We start from the raw sequence: 19751 nt of genomic DNA on the forward strand, positions 1-19751 counted from the left end.
CGGCGGGATGATGTTCAAGGAAAAAACCAGCGCGGAAGTTCAACATACTTGAAAAGTGAAAGGAAGGAAGGATTTTTACTCCAAGACTGGTACAAGTATGGCGTTTTCTTGTTTTATTACTAATTACTAGGAATAGTACCCCCAAGAATCAAGATAGCTTTAGATTTATCTTTTTCTAACAAAAGCACGAGGTCGTCAGAAGTTAGAAGACTGAAAAGACGTGCCTCGTTTACGTTGTTTTCAAATGAATGGCCCAAACTCAAACAGCCTTCAACTTCAACAGGTCACACCTTTACGAAGTCTTGTTCGAAGTCCATTTTTCATCTTTTTGAAGTTCTTTCCCACCTAATGTCGCTTTATCAGGAGTCTGAAAGGTTTCAAGAGTCCTGCTGCACATTCTATTCTAGATCTAGATATCTAGACTAGATTTAGAATTTAGACTCTAGATTAGAGATCATAGTCTGAGAGAGCCTAATTTTCCTTGGTGAGGTAGGTTTGTTGAATGAATTCTAAATTCATAACTAAATTGAAAATTATGGCCGGCTCTAGAATCTTAGAATCTAGATCTAGATTCTATTTCTCAGAATGTTCGGGAAAATAAACTTGAACTTTAGATATCTTCTCTGAACGGTTTCCGTTCTCGAGATTTGTTGAAGCGAATGGAGTGACCCGTGTGTGTGTGTAGTGTGTGTGCATGTTGTTTGTGAGTGTGAATGTGTGTGTGTGTCAGTGTGTGTGTAAGGTGTGGTGGGGGGTGGAGGGATTTTTTTACATGAATGAAGGATTTTAGTTTTTGCTGGGTGACTAAATGCAAAATAATTTAGGTTACTAAACTGCCAAGGTCGAGCAGTACATTTTTTTGAAGGTATTTTCAAATGAAGTATAGTCCGGAAATGTTGCCCCAACCACAACTGAAGTATCTGAATATTCAGGCTTTTAAAAGTCTCTAGATCTAGGGTCTAGCTCTAGAAATTGAATTTGATACAAAAAATGCTTCTTCACAGTCCTCACAAAATTGCAGAATGAAAGGATGACGCCTAAATCTCGCAAATAACCCCAAAAATCTCGAGATCGGAAACTGTGCGGAGAAATAGAGTTCAACTTTATTTTCCCGAACGTTAGGAGAAATAGTCACGACGATTATTTAATCACATGGACATGATAAATCTATGATGAATTTTCCATGAGGGCACACCTGTACAATTGCGGTCCCGTTTAGAGATATAATATATATATTCATTTTGACCCCACCAACTATTACTTCTGGTTCAAAACGATGAGAAATCTAGACCTAGGCCTACTTTTTCATGCGCTTTGCTGATCGATAGGCCTAATCTAGATCTAGATTCTAGTAGGCTATGGAGAGATAACAAATCAAACCTAATTGCAAAAACATCGAATTATGGTCAAATTCAGGGTGGCATGCTCCCCTGAAGCCCCCCATGATTTTGTTAGGGCTAGAAATCTACAAGTTATTCTCACCCCCCGTGAGAAACCCCATGTCTCGGTGTGGCCATGAAACGAGGACTCCCCCCTGACCTCTCGTAGGCTTATAAAATCACCTAGGCCCTTGGCCTTGGTGGCTTACCGCATGTTGTGGGAACGAATAATAATAAATATATGTAAAATGTAAAACATGGGTAAATTTTTACTTATTTTATGCACCCACACAATACATAGATGCATTGATTTGAGGGCTAAACTTCAAGTAAATATCTATCCTAATCGCCAAAACATCAAATCATTGTGAAATGCTACCCCCCAGGTTCTAGATCTACTGATAAAACATCGATACCGAATATTTAAATCGGTATCGATATCCAGAAGTCTTTGCTTGTGTGATTTAGTGTTCGAAGTGGCTAGCCGGCTAGACTGCCAGTCTAGCCGTACTTAGATCTAGGTTTGGCCCAATCGACTCAAGCCTGTTAAGTACACAGGTCTCATTAGATCTAGATCTAGTAATTATTCAGGTTCAAATACATGCAAGTCAGTAAGGCACCTTTTGTTTTTGTCTGAAATACAAATACTTTAGGCATTGCAAACTAAAAATTTCATTTACAATTCAGCCATCAATATTAAGTACGGCTAGCCTGACAGTCTAGCCGTCCTTAAGTACGGCTAGCCTAGCTGTCTACCCGTACTTAAGTACGGCTAGACAAGAAGTCTAGCCGTACTTATCTTAGGCCCTATTAACATTAGAAAACAGGAGGTTTAAAATACATGCACTGTCATTAAGGCACCTGGTTTGGTCTCAAATACAAATACTTTAGGTACTGCACACTAAAAATGTATATTTACAATTCAGTAGGCCTATTTTTTGTAAATGGTCAGTCTAGCCATCATATTAAGCATAAGTACGGCTAGACTGTGACTGTGAGTCTAGCCGTACTTAAGTACGGAGTCTAGCCGTCATTAAGTACGGCTAGCCTCTTCCTTTAGTGTTAGATCTAACAGGACCGCAATTGTACAGGAGTGCCAAAATGTGGCTTGCCGCATGTGGTTGGGAACGTATTTATATAATAATGTAAAAACATTTTTTGCCTCTCTAGTAAAAAAAAAGGTTCACTACCGACACTGAGCGGGATGTGGGACCGGCCGCCGGCCGGACCATTCGTTGTTTACACACTTAACGATGGCTGGCCCCTCTGCACACAATAATATGGTTCAAGGAACAGAGAGCTTGTACGAACATAACGAGACATGACCATGAGCTCGAGACTTAGAATAAGATGCTCTTTCACGGCGGTTGAAAGGTTGTAAATTATTCAGACCAAAAATAGGCGAAGACGTTAAATCATGTTTTTAACTAGTTTAATAATTTTATGCCATCCAAACTCTTTCATCACTTTCATTTTCCTCCATTATGTATTCATTATATCAGATCTTTTTATGCCTAACTTACTCTTTTTGTAAATATTATAATAATTCCTTTGTCAACCATCAAGTGATTTTATTTTTATCCTTTCTCAACTTTCTGCTCATGCTCTGTTTTGTTACTTCCCAGATGTGCCAGAATGGTCTTTTATTAGAGTAATAAAGGTAAATGAGTGCCTCTCACTCTGTCTACATCAACGATGAGTGACGAAAATAGTTCTGGTCCATCACTGTTGTTCAAAAAGTCTTTGAACCAGGCAATGTCTTCTTCGGGGTCTTGGAACAAGTTGGGCGGCGAGGACAGGAAGAGGTCTGGTGATGACAATCGTTTCACTTCTGTAGAGGTCTTGTCTGCCGAGGATAGTAGTACGAATGACATCATCAGGGAAGGGTTAAAGAACATTGGAAGATGCAATACTGCACCCGCACAAGGTCAGAAGCCACGAGGCATGAGTCTGAGAGGTCGTGGTAGGTTTAAGAGATCCTCACCAAGCTTTCTGGGCAGTGAGTCAAGGTCATCACCTACTAGTTTGTCTAATGGAATGACGCAGTCTTCCTATGGAGACGGAAATACCAATGTGATTCCTAGTTCAGAGCATCCCAGTCAGGAAGCTGAAAAAAGCAGCGCTGGGTGTAAACTTGGAAATAACATTCTAAAAGGTGCAGTGCCTGCCCCTGATGGAAATACAAGACCTGAGAGCAAAAGTGCGCCATTAGCTCAACACCAAGTGGACAGTTTGGATGAAAATTCCATAGACCGAACACAAAATTGTACAAAAGATGTCATTTCAAATACTAAACATCTTAGTAAAGTGCAGGTACCCAAGTCTCTTATGAGCATTGAGCCACTACCTGCCTATCAAAGGCTTCGTGCGTCCAGCCTTCGAAGAAAAGACTTTGATAATGAAGACAATAAAGCAGTCAAGTCAGCTGATTTCAGAAATAAACAGAGAACTGAGAAGACGAAACATTCAAGGAGGGGCTACAGCCGCAACTATAACTTTGAGGCAGACAATATGAAATTTCGTAACGAAATGAAACGTGGAGAGAAAAGGCAAATCTTCTCAGGGAAGCAGCTTACTGTTCAGAGTAGAACTGCCTGTGCAGAGAGAGAAAGTAACCAACGTACTAATGGCAAAAGCTCAACTTTTCCCTGTGGAGATGGAAGGAGGCAGAATCCAACCAGAGGGGAGGCTGGAGGCTCAAGAGAACCCAAGGCAAATGAGAAAACAGATAAGATAAATAATAACATTGTTTCCACTGATATTGGCAGGACTGTCTGTGATATTAGCTGCAAAAATGTGACTCCAACGCCAACTACAGAAGAAGATACTTCAAATCAGAACGTTGGGGCTGAAAAAGCTATGGATTTCCCAAATGAAAATGAAACGATAGAAAGGCAGGATTGCCACATTCCCTCTCACTTAAGTAATTCTGGGTCAGTCAAGGCAAGAGAAGGGAATCCTCGTCTTGACACAGCATCTCAAGAACAGTTTTCTGAGGAGAGCTCTTGGTGTACTACCGTTGTTACTACGAAATTTGCCAACAATGTAGACCATGAAATAAAAGAAAAGGCTGAAGAGAGTGCAGAAGCCTTAGATGTCAGGGAATCTGTTAATAAAACTATTAAAGGCTTGTTTCACAGTTATGAGAAGGACACAAATTCTCTAGAGTTGTTTGATGACAGAGTGACTGACTCACGAGTGTCTTACACCAGCTCTGAAGACTCTAAAGAACTTGGACATTGCTTTGTTTCCAATTCTGAGCGAGACAAAGAAAATTCGTCAGATTCTGATCGAGTTTCAGTGTCTTGTGACGCAAAGAGTGAAGAAGAAGTTGCAAGTATTTGTGAAGGCTCATTGTCTGCTAGAGTGCAGAAACTGAGTCTAGACAGCGTTGAGTCCCATTTGCAGTCCGGACTAGAAGAACAAAGGGAGATGAATGGAGAAGATGAAGGCAGACAGTTACCTAGTGTGGAGTCTGGTAACACCTCCGATTTGTGCTCAAAGCATTCATTTGAAACTCAGTACACTAGCTCTGTTTCTGAAATCAGCAGTGATGTAGAAGTTAATGATCACACTCAGAGCGATGAGTTTGGCAGGTCGCATGCGCGAAATTTCTCTCCATCAGGCTATGAGCATGAGCAAATGATGCCGTACCCGTACCATTCGTACCATAATTTCGTGAACCCCATGTATCCGGACATGACAAGGTGGTACTCTGGGTGGGGAGGCCCTGCAGGATGGGGGGGCCGTGAGGACTACATGCAAGGGATGATGGGGGCTCCTTATCCTTGGTGGCACGATTCATTCCAGCCCCGGCAGTTCAGAGTGCCTGTGGAATCTGTGGGGTCGGACCGTGCTCTAGACGACGTTGTCACATTTATACAGATGTCCTTGCAGGAGATTGAAAAGTATGTTAAAACCCTTCACAGCCGTCAGGCTTCTGTTCCCATGAATGCAGTGATTACCGTTCAAACATCCCCGTCGTTTCCCGCTGGTCCACATTATTCTCCACCATCTGCTCCGTCGGAAACAGAATCTGAAACACATCGTCGTTACGGAAAAAACATTTCACCACAAATGCATGGTTGGGCACCACCACCACAACCACTTCCCACTCACCGCTTTCCCCCGTCACGGTCCCAACCGCATTCTTCGTCGCCCCATGGAGTATTACCCCCAGCTCCCCCGTTCTCCCAGTGGCACGAGTGGTACTCTCACATGATGTATGGGACATCCAGGGAAGCTGGTGCTTCACTCGCTCCAGACAGTTCACAACAGGCATACTACCCGCCGCAACATTACTATCGTGGTCAGTCGGGGGACGGTCAGCATAACTTTTGGGCTCAAGAGGGAAGAGACAAGTGGCCCGGTCCTTGGATGTTTCCATGTAAGTGAGGTACCATGTCTGGCCCTGGTCTCCGGCACAAACCACTGGAGTGAAGAAAACCTCGCCGTTTTGCAATAGATTGTTTATCAGGGTGACGTTGGGTGCTTTGATACCTTGAATACTTTCAAGTGTTTCTATTGCCTCTTGAGAAGTGAGGGAGAAAAAGGCTGATTATTTTGACAGTTTTTTGGTTCAGTTGCTGTTACTAATCCTGGACTTATGTGGTTTGTGCCAGAGACCATCGGTCTGCTTTTGATGATGCACACGTTTGTTTTGTTTTTAAAAAAAATTATTATTTTGTTGTGTTTTGTTTCTGTTTTTCTAATTGTACAAAGGTATTACAGTCAAACCTGTTTGGGATGATCACTCATTGTTGTGGATGGGAAAAATGGTAATCTTAGACAGATGGTCCTCTTTGACAGTGTCATTTATTATCTATATATATAATATAGCAAAAATTGGGGAGGAGGGTAGGGGGTGGAAAGTGGTCTTCTGTAAAGGTGATTGTCTTGGATAAGGTGGTCTTTAGAGCGGGTTTGACTGTATTTTACTACCACCGAAGTGGGGATGGGTTCGACTATTTCACAACTGAAGTGGGGAAAATTTATAGAAATGATTTGAGTGCTAAACTAATTTCCTTTGTCTACAGAGCTGCTCTGAAGTGCTTCAAGGAGACTGCATGAGTGACCTGAAAAGAAACGCGCTGTAGATTTTCTCAGGATAGTTTTTTTCACTCTTACTAGGTTTCCTGTTCTGAAAATTTTGAAAATTATATAATAAAGTATTAAGTGTGTGTAAAAATTAAAAAAAATAATTTTTTTTTGTTCTCTGTTTAGTAATGTAAATTTTTTTTCTCTTTTGTGAATTTCCAGCTGGAGGGTATCCAGAAAGACAGAGAATGTCGTCATCTCCCCCAGAAGAGCTGACTGAGAAAGATGGTGTTGAAGGAAGGCATGTATACAGCCCTAAGCCTGAGTATGATGGTGCGATCGGAGCCCAGCAATCCTTATTTGATACTAGGTATGTTTTTTCTTTATTTAGTAATGATCGTTGGGCTCTCTCTTTAATTTGAAGTAAATCAGAGATGCCCATTTTCCAGATAAATCCAGAAATTAAAAAGCCTTTTATGTGTCGTCACAATTTGTTCTTTGGTTTGGGAAACGCCAAGGCTTAGCCAGGCCAGTTCATAAGCTATCACAGCTTTAATGGAGAAACTGGAAATTTCATAGAGCACAATGATAGGATTCTCCTGTTGTGTTGAAGAGATATTCTGAAGTGTTACTTTTTGGTTGTTGCAGCTGATGAATATATAGCAAGGCCAGATATAATGAACAATAATTGGGTTATGGAGGGATCTGCTATTTATAGCAAATTCCCCCAGCAAAGCGAGATAGAAAACCTGTCGGTACAAAAGTTGAGAGCTGAACTGGCAACATACGCCATGGAGGTTATGACATACTGGACATATAGTGTGTCTTTAGACTATTTGCTCCATACAAAAACAGAAAACCTGCATCTCGTATTTTTGCAGTGGGTACAGTAGTACAGTTTGAACCCTCTATCTGTGCATCAAAATCTGTTTAGAAGTAATTGAGAGAGAAAATTCTTTGAAGACACTGTTTACAGTTGAGGAGATGTGTGCGCTTTTCTTTGCAGTTTCATGCTACCAGTAATGGTTGTTTTTCAAAAGTATATATTCTCTCACTTGGGATACAATATTTGTGTACTGGTGTTTGTACAAAAGTTTACATAGTTTGTGTATATATTCACTTGATAAATGGATAGTCATCTTTTACACCCTGCTATTACCATTAGTACAAAAATTTTATCCTATGATTTCTTCTTCTTTGTACTGACAGGTTTTCTGTCTCGCTTTGCTGGGGGAATTGCTGTAGCAGATCCCTGCGTAACCCAGTTATTGTTCATTATATCTGGCCTTGCTATATATTCATCAGCTGCAACAACCAAGTCCTCAGCAAAAAACTTTTGCACACTGACTTGTCATGAATATTTGTTTTTCTCTATGCTTGATGTTGTATAATGTTTTTAAAAAGTTTTTAATGCACATTCTGTGAAAGAATGCAGTGTCTTTGAGCCGAATTTGTTCTTATTGTAATTTTTTTTTCCCTTTTCAGAGAAGTGAGTGCTAAAAGTACCCCACTGGAAAATGACAGACGGTCTTCCTGTTCATCAGCAAGCAAGAGAAGTCGTTCTTCCAGCCGGTCCCGGAATCAAGCAGACAAAAATGGCAGCAGCTTTTCTGCTGAGGAAACCTCTTTAGTGCCTCCATCTAAGTCCAGCAAACAGGAAGCCAAGAGAAAAGCAGAGGCCAACTATCGAGGATCAGTGAGTTATTTCCTCAACCAAGAAATGTTGTCAAATAAATGGACCACATCCCCGTCTTCGAAGAGTCAAGGCACGACGTCTCAGATTGTTAACAAGAAGCCTGTCAGGGCATATCAGAGGGAGGACGAAGATGGCCTACATTCAAGTGAAGTAACCCCTCTTTTCCCCGCCGCTGCTCGTGAGGCGACTTCTCTTCCCAGTCCAGCGGAGCGGCACAAATTTATGCCAACCTTGACTCGTATAGGTTCCACTCGTACTACTCAAGAGGAGGTTCCACCTATTGGCTGTGGTTATAAGGGTGCTTGGGGTTTAGCTACCCAATCCCCGTTGTCACCTCCATGTAAGAATGAAGGAGATAATACTCAAGGTTTACACAATGTGGCACGCCAGGAACAGAGCTCCTTTTTGGACTCAAAGTCTCGACGCAGATCTGATCCTGTGAGGAATGCATCTACTTATGACTCATCTGACCTGAGAAGAGACTCTCTCAACAGGTCACTCACAGGTGGGTGCTGTTTTGTACGTGTATCTACATAGAAAATCTGTCCTTAATTACTTGCTTTTATAGGGTCTAATTATTTGATAAAGTTAGAGACTTTAATTTGTAAGTTTTTGGTTTTGTTGAAGTTGAATAAATGGAAATTAGAGTATTCCCCTGAATGTGTTAAACTTACAAGTTACAGTACTTCCAGCAATAGTTGAAAATCTGCGGCATTCAAATGATATTTTTATTAAGACGTTTACCTGGTTTATAATTAAAAACCCTCCCTGCACTTATATAAAACTCTTTCAAGCTCTTTTAAACACTTTCTACACTTGGACTATGTTATGAGAGATTAAAACAGTGTTTAAAGAATAAAACATTTGCATATATATTTTTGTTTACAATTTTACGAAAATCGAAATTTTAGTATGGGGTACTCACCAGTGAAGATACTTCCTTGGTTTTCAAATTTTCGGGGAAAGAAAACCGCTATGTATCACATCTGTGAAATATTAACTCTAATATGGCAAGGGAATTGTATTAGAACATTTACCAAAAAAAAGATAAATATCGACAGTAATTGACCTCTTTTCAATTTTTTGAATTGTAATTTTTAGACAGGATTTATGCATTTTTTGCTATTAGCATATTTGCATGTGAGACCATCCATACATAACTTTCATCATGATGCAAAATCCCATAAAGTGCTGCAAGTACAGCCTTTACCTCACTCTGACACCTCACTCTGACAACTTTCTAAAAGGCATCGACCTGGAGTATTTAATAGGTTAGGATTAGGATCAAATTCACACTTAAATGATATGCAAATTGCTTAGAGCTGGCTACTTTGGCCTACCTGAAATCACTTTCTCTCACCTATTTGCTTAACAAAAAATGAAAAGTCCTAAACAAATTACCATAATCAATATTTGTCATGCCTATTGGCCTTAAATTTTGACCTCAGAATTTTACAACATTGGCTGGCCTCACAGAGATAAATTTGATAAATATAGAGTAACTTGATTCCTTTTAAGAGTCTGTGCTTAGCTGCATGTATTTCTTATTTTTGGTTTGTAATGTTCGTTGTTGTTGTTTGTGTCTACTTTAATCTTTCCTTTTTCTCTGACTGTAAAAGGAAATTGTATGAAGCTGAATATTTTCTGTGGAACAATTTCTGGTACAAATGTCCCATTGCTGCTTTTATTTCCTAGGGAAGCGATTGGAATCTGAGTCTGAGGGTTCTGTGACCTCTTCTGGCAGCAGGCGACGAGCTCAGGCAGAAACAAACTGGCGCAGAATTGATTTTCCTCGAGTGTGTCAACCCTTCGCAAAGTTTTCGGATTTTCAAGACTGGGCGACAGCTTTCGTAGAAGGCAGCAAGAAGTACCAACACAAGTTCATTGACTCGCATTGTCACATAGACTTTATGTACTCTCGATTGGGACTGGACAGGGATACGTCTTATGGGTTGTTCAGAGAGAAACACTCCAGCACATTTCCTGTGAATTATGAGGGCTGTGTGGCAGTTTTTTGTAATCCAAAAACATTTCTCAACACAGGTGAGCGCCTTTAGTTTTTCCAGTGGAGTTTTTTAGTCTTGTCCATGCTACTTAACTCTTCCACTGCCAGGCCTGCTCCCAATTTTACCAAAGTGCTCATATGACAGTATCGGGCCAGGCAGGCAGGAAGGGGTTATAAATGTGTTTTTGACAAACTGCTGCGATGTTAAAAAATTGTCTGTATATATACAACGCTATTCCTGTACTATGTCACTTCTTGTGGCAATACTACTTTCTTTTATGTGTCCATTTGTGATGTGCGTAGGTACTGAGTTTTAAAAGGTAATGGAATATAGGATTTAAAGCACATTGTTGTGCTTAATCACGTCATTACAGGCCCATGTGTCTGTTAAGAGAGACGTTTTAGAAATAAGTTTGCTGGGAATTTACTTTGTGTTTGTGAGAACAGGTTTTGAAATTCGGGCCAAGATTTTTGTCAAAAGCTAAAGATAGATTTTATTTGTGGCTGGTTGCTTTTTTCATGATCAAATTTCTTTCTTTTTTTTCTTTCTTAATCCATATGATATTTAGTGGAAGTCTAGATCGTGCTGATGAATTATTTTTTTTGGACTTTGGATAGAAAGCTAATTATGATGAATTGATTTATGCTTTGAACTATTAATCTTCATGCATTATTGTTTACCTTTTTCCAAGGTCAACATTTGACCTTTTTTTTTCTTTTCCCCAAAATTTGAAATGATTATTTTCATAAGGTCAATTGAAAACTATTTTGTCTAGTCCCTTATGTCAGTTTGTTCATTTCTTTGCATGCTATTTCTTTTTTCAGACACTTCGTTGTACCCTACTATAAGAGCTCTCCAGAATGAAGAAGGTGTCTGGTTTGCCTTTGGGTGCCACCCGAAGAGTGCCACAGAGTTTATGACAAATCACCAAATTGGTTTGAAGAGGCTCCTCTCGTTGAAACAGACAGTGGCTTTAGGAGAAATTGGTCTTGATTATTCTAGCGGGTAAGATCTTTATACAGGAATTCACAGTCTGATGGGATCATCTTGAAATAAAATAACAAGGAATTGACTTTGTCCTGACGAGAAGAATAGACTGAAATTTGGAGAAAAGATTTTTGCTGAATTATTAGAGATCCATTTGGTCCTCTTTTTTTTCTGTTTGCTGTTGTACATTTGCAAGTTTTTTAAAATATTATTAAAATCTTCATAGTGGGTGGTTGGAGGGCGCTACTGGTAGGTTCTACTTCTTTACTTTCCCTCTGTTGTTTCTGTCTGTCTTTCCAGCATTTAATTACCATTACTGTGTCAATCTGTTTCTCATTACTCAAACCTTAAAAAAAACACCAAAATCTTCAGTTCATATATAACATGCTGGATTTAAGAATTCAGAAATGACAACATTTATATAAGAAAGTTGAACAACAGCAAAAATTCCTTTTTTGAGAAACAGATTGATAAGTTTGCACAGTTCCATTTGCACTCTACCATCTTTCATAACAAGCATGATGAAATAATAAAATTTAACGAGTGGACTTCACTTTTTCTGTTCGGAAAAAATAGTCAAGGAAACCTTTTTATGTCGAATTAGGTGGAGCCCCAGATTAAGTGATTAAGGACCTATGAATTGTTCAATAATTGGTAAATATGTCACAGCTGATTTTGATACGACATAGCATTGAACTCCTGTAAGCTACTGAAAGTAATGTGAGGGAGTCAGACATCGGTATCCCTGCTGTAAGTAGGCCCCGCTAAAGAGAGGCTGAAATATGGTTCTTTCTTCAGTTTTTCGTTAATGCAACTGGTTTTGTGAAGACGATTATTTTTCCACAACAAATCTGATATTATGTACATGACAGCAATTATTTCTGTCAAATGGTCTGCCTGGTATTTCAGAAGCCACATATTGCTTTCAAAGTTACTCTCCGTTATTCTTCCAGTTCTCATACCCGCAACTGTTTTAGTTTTGAGTTGGACTTTACTCTGAAGACAGACTTGCGTTTCTTCAACCGTGATGGTGTGATTTCATATTATTTGAAAGGAAATTTATTGGTTCTAGGGCATTTTAGATACAAAAATGTTACTGTGCTGAATTTGTGGCTGCAATGTTACATTCTTTTTGTATTTCAGATTTGACCGCCATAAGGTTGTGCAAAAAGAAGTCTTTCGAGTCCAGTTGCACATTGCCGTCGAACATAATCTGCCGTTGGTTATCCACTGCCGTGATGCGGATGACGATTGTCTGAGCATCATGAAAGAGGTTTGAGATTAGTGCAATATTCTGTGTCTGAAACCTCTGCAGCGTGTGTTTCTGTCTCGTTTGTTATGCATATATTTGTGTCTTGTCCTGTCCTCTGCCATGCTTTCTGTGACATGTCTGACAGGAACCAGTTTCCCTAGACGTGTTGATAGGGTGACTTACGTTCAAACAAATTGTTAAAGATTAAAGAAAACAAGACTCATTAGGGTTGAAATATCAATGAACCAAAGCCCCTAATGTACATCAATTTTTATTTTAAACTGCCGACTCCATTTTCTGATTTGTGGCTCAAGAAGCGTTTTTGTGTTGTCTTAAAAGTTCTATAGCAGCCTTGAAGTCAGGCACAAATGTTTAAATTATTTTTTTCTCTTATCATTACAATATGTGCTAATTACACTTCTTATTTCTGTTTCTGTTTTTTTTCCTTCCAGATTGTTCCTCGGGAGCACAAGATCCATGCTCACTGCTTCACCCGCAACTGGCCCACCGCCCAGCGCTGGCTCAACATGTTCCCCAACCTGTGGCTGGGTCTGACCCCTCTCATCTCCTACAAGACTGCCACCAGCGCCATCGACACGGCCACAAATCTGCCATTGAACAGACTTCTGCTGGAGACAGATGCTCCATATTTTGTCCCAGGCACCGCGCATAATGTATGTTATTTTAACCCTCAAACACCTCATACCCTGTTCTTCTGGTTAGTTCGTGGTTAGCGGGTGCTCTGACTTTGTGGTTTGCGCCTATCAAACGTCTGTCATCCTTGTCTCTCCTTTGTCTTTTCTTTGTGTGTTACTATTTAGTATCACCTTCAAACTTAGGCTCCCTCAGGGCAGTGCTACTGACTGAAGTTGTCTTTAGGCCATTCCCAAAGGGGAGATATTAACATATTCTTATGCACGGTAGAATTTTGTAAATGGGCTGATTTATCAATGGCATGCTCATACTGTGCCGGAACAACATAGGGGGAACTGCTGCCTTTTCTTTCCTCATCCTTACTATCATTTTTCCTCGACTACTTTTGTATGTTTGTCACTCTCTTGTGAACTGCTATTTCCGGGGTGCCTTGATAGTTTAAGTGAGCAGAATAAGCCTGATTCCTCGTTTGGACTTCTCTGTTGACATCCCCCCTTGGCGCTCATGTGGCCTTCTGCAGTTGTGAGCGCCGTAAAACCTTACTAAAACAAAAACTAAAACTTTGGCACTTTTTCCCCTTATTGTGTTGTGAGTTCTGTAAAACACATACTAAAACTAAAATCTGATGAGCCACAATAATTGATTTTGTGTACGGTCTGGTCAGTCTTGTGACTCCTCCGACTGTATTGTTTTGTTCCCAGATCCATTCCCTTTCACCTTTCGCCAGTTTCCTGTATACTAATTGCTCCCTTACTGTATCATACAGGTAGACAATTTCACGTGCAGGAATGATTACAGAGTGCCACTAGCCAGAAATCTTGTCTACCCAAATTAGTCATTATTTTGATGTTATGCTTGTTCTCATGAAACAAATTATCCGTGTTTCCTGTTCAAGATTGGGACAAAAATTCATATGTACCAAATGTGACATTATTTTACTTCTTCCATTTATATTTTGAAGTTCATAGAATCAATTTGGATTAGTGGAGTATCTCTTGTGATTTTCTTTTGTTTTGTTGTACCTGTTGCCACTCATATTTTCCTTTATTTTTGCCAGTAATTCAGAAAGTGGGTGGTCTCATGTGATTTGTCCTTCTTTCTTATCAAAGGTCAATTGTCCCTTATTTCTTTTACTTTTACTTTTTTTTCTTTGTATTTTACTCTCTAGTAACATCTTTAATCTTCGGCACTTATATGACCTATTTGTATCACAAATGGCATTAAATTCTTACTAAAACTAAACCAATTCAGGAATTAGGGAATATGAACAGTGGTGAAGCTGAGGGGACTAAGCTAAGTGTTAACATTTTCTGTATGCTTCCCGGGAAGCTGAGAATGTTTCTGAGTGTTCTATGGTCTGCTGGGGTAATAATATGGTGTGTAAAACGTGCAGAGCTTGCTGTCGAGCGGGGATATGCGCTATACAAATGCTAATTATTAATATTAACCAGCTGTCCATTGTTTTCCTTTGTCCAGGGTTCTCCTCAGTTCTCCCATCCTGGTTTTGCTCTGTTCACCGCTGAGATGGTGGCCAAGCTGCAGGGAGTGAACGTGGACGAGGTGCTGAAGGCGTGCAGGGAGAACACTCGCTCTATGTATGGCGTGTAGACGAAACTGTGGAGACAGCTAGAGGTATGTTACAGTGGGTGGGAGGAGCATACTGGCACTGAACAGTGTCATTTGTTTACTTTTTCAAGGTGTAATCTACGTGTACGAGATTCTCTTGTTGTGTATCGTTTTCTGTATTCTTTCAAGTTCAGGAATCTCTGTGACATCTCACTAAACCAATTATAAATAAAAGTTTTGAAAATCACAACTATACTTGAATAAATGATTTATTTGACACCATTGGCCCAGAAAGGATTATTATTTTTATCTGAGAAATTGGCCTAGGAAACGAAATTAAGGTGCTAAAAAGGTATGTGTAAGTTTTATAACTTGAATTGGAAAATGAAACATACTTGGCAATAATTTTTGATCGGATTAAAGATACAGTTTCATAACCCTTGCATGACCTATGTTGATAGCACCGTTAATCAGTTATACTATACTAGATTAACCTTTTATGTTAAGGAGAGTAACCTTGTGGCAGGTAAACAAGGTGCAGCATTGTTTTGTATTTTGGCTCCCCTCTCCATTCCCTTTACTCTTCCAATTGTTTTATCCATGCATATATTTTGTTTTATCCTTGAACAACTCCGGGTCATTCCCTTTACCCTTTTTCTTATCCATTCAATTGATTAAATTGGTTTTTTTATTTCCTAGTGTCCTGCTGATTTATGTGAACAGTATGTATATCATTATGTTAACCCTATCCGTACGTCATGTTTTACTATCGTATCCATACGATGTGGGAAATTTGAAAGTGAGGAAATTTACTCGTTTGTCCGATCCGCATGCTTTGCATAACTGTCTGTGAAAATGATTTTTTGAGAAATACTGAAAGTTTCAAAGAGATCTTCGTACTAGAAGTATTCTAAAATGTGAAGAATACAACCCCGGGGGTACAGAATGACCCCAGGGCGTACGGATAGGGTTAAACGGTCAGCTTACAAGACTTTAGTGCGAGTGGTTGGGGGGCGCCACTGGTAAGTTCTAATTCTTTTCTTTCCCTCTATTGTTTCTGTTTATCCGTCTTCCTTCTTGCCTGTACTAAATGACCATTAATGTGTCAATGTGCTGCTTCTTTTTTCTCTTTACTCAAACTCTAAGACTTTTTCATATAATTTTTTTTTCAGGTATCTTTATACACAGCCTTCAGAATTGTGTCCAGCAGACCTTTTGTCCTAAGACGTCATCAGGCCAACTTCTGTGAACCGTGGCCTAATGTCCTTGCACTTCTACCTGGCTGGTCCTGCTGTCTGACCAGCCATGGAAGCACACTCAGAGACTCTGACGTGTTTGTCAACATTATCGAGGCCATGTATGCTGTATACGTGCCAAGTGCTACTCATTCCGGAGTTTTCTTGGATTATCTTGTTGGAGTGGATTATCTTGGAGTTGTGCCCCTTTTCCTGGATTCCTGGAAAGACATCATGCTGTTCTGGGTTATGGAGTTATTTTATTTGTTGTGTATTTTCAATTCAAGGACTGAAATTGAATTTCTTGTTGCGAGAAAGACAGGATGAAAGCTGAACATAATATCTGGCTGAACTTTTGCCAGAAGTTCAGGAATTTTCACATCCAGGATATCATTCTTCTGTGCCCATCCGTTTCTTCCAGTATCTCTTGTTCTGTGGATATTATACCGGACCATACAGGAGCAAATGGGCTTTGTGGTCTTGCTACTGTGGATTTCTATGAAGTTTCATGTGAACAGCTCTGACATTCGGACATCTTCAGCTCACAGAGGTCTTGATTATCTGGGTAAATCAGGAAGTCAGGATTTCTGAAATTGTCTGGATTTTGCCTGACTTCTTGATATAAGATGTTATAGGCAGACCTGTACATTTTTTTAGTCCTTGCTTGTGCGTTTCCACTGGGTCTAAAAAGGGCAGCTGTGCATTCACGGAGTAGCTGCGTACTGCTGTGGAATAGTTCGTTTTTATAGTCATGTCACAGCTTGCAGTAGAGAGGACTCACAATACCTTCAAAAACCTTTGATCTGTGTCTAGCAACATTTTAGTTTGTTCTAACATTAGATATAATGGGTGAGCAATATATGCTGGTCTGTTGTTCAGATGTGCTAAGCCCAAAATTTTGAACATTTAATCGTAAAAATTGCTGTTTTTTAATCTGTGACACAGATTGCATTTGCTTGAGAAATATTTTGTATTGTAAATTCAAATTCTAAATTTGAAAATAGCACACACAAAAACTTTTATAGGTACAATTGGCCTTCTGGCATTAGAACATTCAAACAGCTTATTGACAAGAAAAAATAAGGGTATGGAGTGGAGATATTGCTGATTCTATTCAAAGCCCAGCGGTCGCTAAATCTATTTCCACTTTATCACAGGAGGTGGACTTTAGCGCATAATGTACTCATCAACTTGCATCTCGTGCTATACTAAATGGTGCAATGTTGTAAAGCTAATCATTATATAGCTTTTGCCCCTTGTATAAAGACTTAGTATTTTATGAACTGGAAAAGTTAAAATCTGGCTGGCCTATTTACTTTTGTCTATTGTCCTTGAGGTTTATTTATACTGATGATGACCTTGAGAAAAGCATTATTGAAATATTTGTTTAGGTTTTTTTTGTGGACATGCACCCAGAGTGTGGGTTAGTTATCATTAGGGTCAATGGACCCCTGTCCCCAGAGTCAAATGTGAAGTCTTCCTTGCAGGATTAATGTTGTAGATAATACTCTGAGCTGAAGGACTATTGACTTATCTTGGCGAGCACACCAAATACGATTGACGAGGTCAAAAGAAACACTAGAGTCCGGCAAATGATAATGTTCAAGAAATATTGCTAGACATCAAATGTATAATGTGATGCCAGGAGAGTTGTGAGCACCCTTCCCCTTACGCACACACATGTGCACCAGTGGGTTTTTTTGGTCCTGATTTGTCCTGATGAGCTCAAAGAAGTCTGGAACAAACTTATTTGAGAGTATCAAATAAGAACTTGAGCATGGGGTAGATCTTGAGAGGGTTTTTGGAATATTATTTTGACATGGGTAAGGTGGTGAGATTTGGAGTCTTGTGGGACTTGAAGTTTTGGAGGAAAGCTGATACCTATTATTGCAAAGGTGTCGAATTTCCTGATACATCCAGAAATCCGGTTTTCTTATTTGTTGTAAATGTAGTGTATTCCTGTTTTTATGCATTTATTTATATTTTAATCTCTATGTGCATTCATTGTGTTTAAATGCAAATAGTCTCTATACAAGGTGCATTAATTAGACAAATATCCGTTGAGTCCCTGCCTGCGTTTCTACGCAGTTCAAGCTTGTTTTTTCATAGCCAGTTGGCACCTGTTTGGTTGTCACAGAACTCAGTTTTGAGTTAAGAGAGTCTTGTCCTCGTGTGGAATACAACATACGTACTCACGCGGTCAGAGATGTCAGTGTGTGTACACTACTTTATGATCTGGTATGTTTGTCCGTCCCAACAATTTTTGTTTTTCATCCTCTGTACCTATTGAACTGAATGGGTGATAAGGCATTCCATATTTGTTGCTATTTTAAGTAACATATTTTTCCACTGAAACCTTGTCATTTGTGCCCTTTTTAATTTGAGATTTGTCCATAAAATTATTTTTGTAATCAAAATTGTCTCAGACTTTATTCTATTATACACTTATTGTGTCGAATCTCCCTCCTGGTGCTTTAACAAGATAGTTTTTTAAAGTTTCATGCGTAAGATTCTCCTGATTCCACTTGTCACGGGTAAACTAGTCTCATGATGGCGATGTGTTACTTTGTCCATTGTGTTGGATTTCTCCTATGTTTCTGATAAATACGGGTATTTATACACAATACACATGCAATACATGTACAATAGTCAAGCGTTGTGAGTGTCCATGAAACTGAAGATTTTCTTTGGCAAGCGGATGCCTTTTTTCTAATGTACAGTCGGATAGCAATTGAAGAATGGGTGAAAAGGCATTCCATATAAATTGTGCTATATTTTTCCACTGAAACCTTGTCATTTGTGCTCTTATTAATTTGATGTTTGTCCATAAAATTATTTTTCAAATCAAAATTGTCTCACACTTTATATACTTAATGTGTCGAATCTCACTCCTGGTGCTTTAAACAAAATAGTTTTTTAAATTAACATTGTGAAATAGGTGCTCAAGCTCTGTGATTTGAGATATATATAAAACAATTTTTTACCGTTCAGTATTCTTTTTTTGTCTTGTGGTACTTGAACTTTTTAATGTGCCCATATTTGCCACCACCAAGTATGATGATGGCCTTGGTTTTATGGCATTTTGTATTTTGATTTATTTTTTTTTTCCAGTCACTGTTCAGTATCATATTTGTATTTTGACACATTTCTTAGGAATTTTTTTTTTTTTTTTTTTTGGTGTATACTGCAGTTGTGTGACGGATAAATTTGAAAACAGGCTCAAAGACACATTTTGAACCCCAACCTCTTGCTCTCTTCATAGTCTTGTTTCTTTGAAGAAGGGAAAAGGCGTTGTAACAAAGCACTCTGTTGTTTAATTTATTGAATTTGAAAGAGTTAACAAAAATGTTTCGTAAAAAGCTTTAATGGCAAAATGAACAGTTTATTTATTGTACCGTATCACCCGCTGTCCCTTTTTAGAATTCTCATTATCCGTCCAAATGTTCCAGGAGCTTTGTTTTCTATTTTCATGATTGTGAAGAGTCTCAGTGCTGCATAGATCAGCTGAGTGCTATCACAAACACTAAGATAAGATAAGAGGATACTTTATTGTCCAAGATGGAAATTTTCCACTGTGTGTGTGTTCAAATTGTGTATCTCTTCCTGCTCCTCTGTCAAAATCAAACATTGTGAGCTTTTATGGTGTTTTTTTAAAGGCTGCTTCCTATGACTTCTTTGCTTTAACTTTTGGATTTTCTCATCTAGTACTTTCAATTTTATGTGGATGTTTGTAAGCCAGTTACACTGGTTTCTGCTGGTGTAGCTGTTGTCTTGCTGTGGGGAGAAGACATGAGTGAGGAAGACAGTTGGGAAATGATAATAGACTAGCTGGGTACCCGCTCGATGAACAGACTCAAAAGAATCGATCGTCAAGTCATTGTGCAATCAGTGCGCACTGCTTGTGAATGGAAGCCTCACTTGTGTACAATGGCATCTTAG

At 39.2% G+C, this 19751-nt stretch overlaps 1 protein-coding gene across 1 annotated transcript; it reads left to right on the forward strand.

Moving 5' to 3' along the window:
• On the forward strand, window positions 1-19472 carry LOC101849798. Its single transcript, XM_035972742.1, has 10 exons — window positions 1-95; window positions 3005-5766; window positions 6639-6786; window positions 7902-8617; window positions 9808-10155; window positions 10943-11123; window positions 12249-12378; window positions 12810-13079; window positions 14488-14643; window positions 15750-19472. The coding sequence occupies exons 2-9, from the start codon at window positions 3075-3077 to the stop codon at window positions 14617-14619; spliced, it is 4617 nt and encodes a 1538-aa protein (XP_035828635.1). The 5' UTR covers window positions 1-95; window positions 3005-3074; the 3' UTR covers window positions 14620-14643; window positions 15750-19472.
• The last annotated feature ends 279 nt before the right edge of the window (window positions 19473-19751 follow it).

This window comes from Aplysia californica, unplaced genomic scaffold, assembly GCF_000002075.1.
Source record: "Aplysia californica isolate F4 #8 unplaced genomic scaffold, AplCal3.0 scaffold00822, whole genome shotgun sequence".
Lineage (NCBI taxonomy): Eukaryota > Metazoa > Mollusca > Gastropoda > Aplysiida > Aplysiidae > Aplysia > Aplysia californica.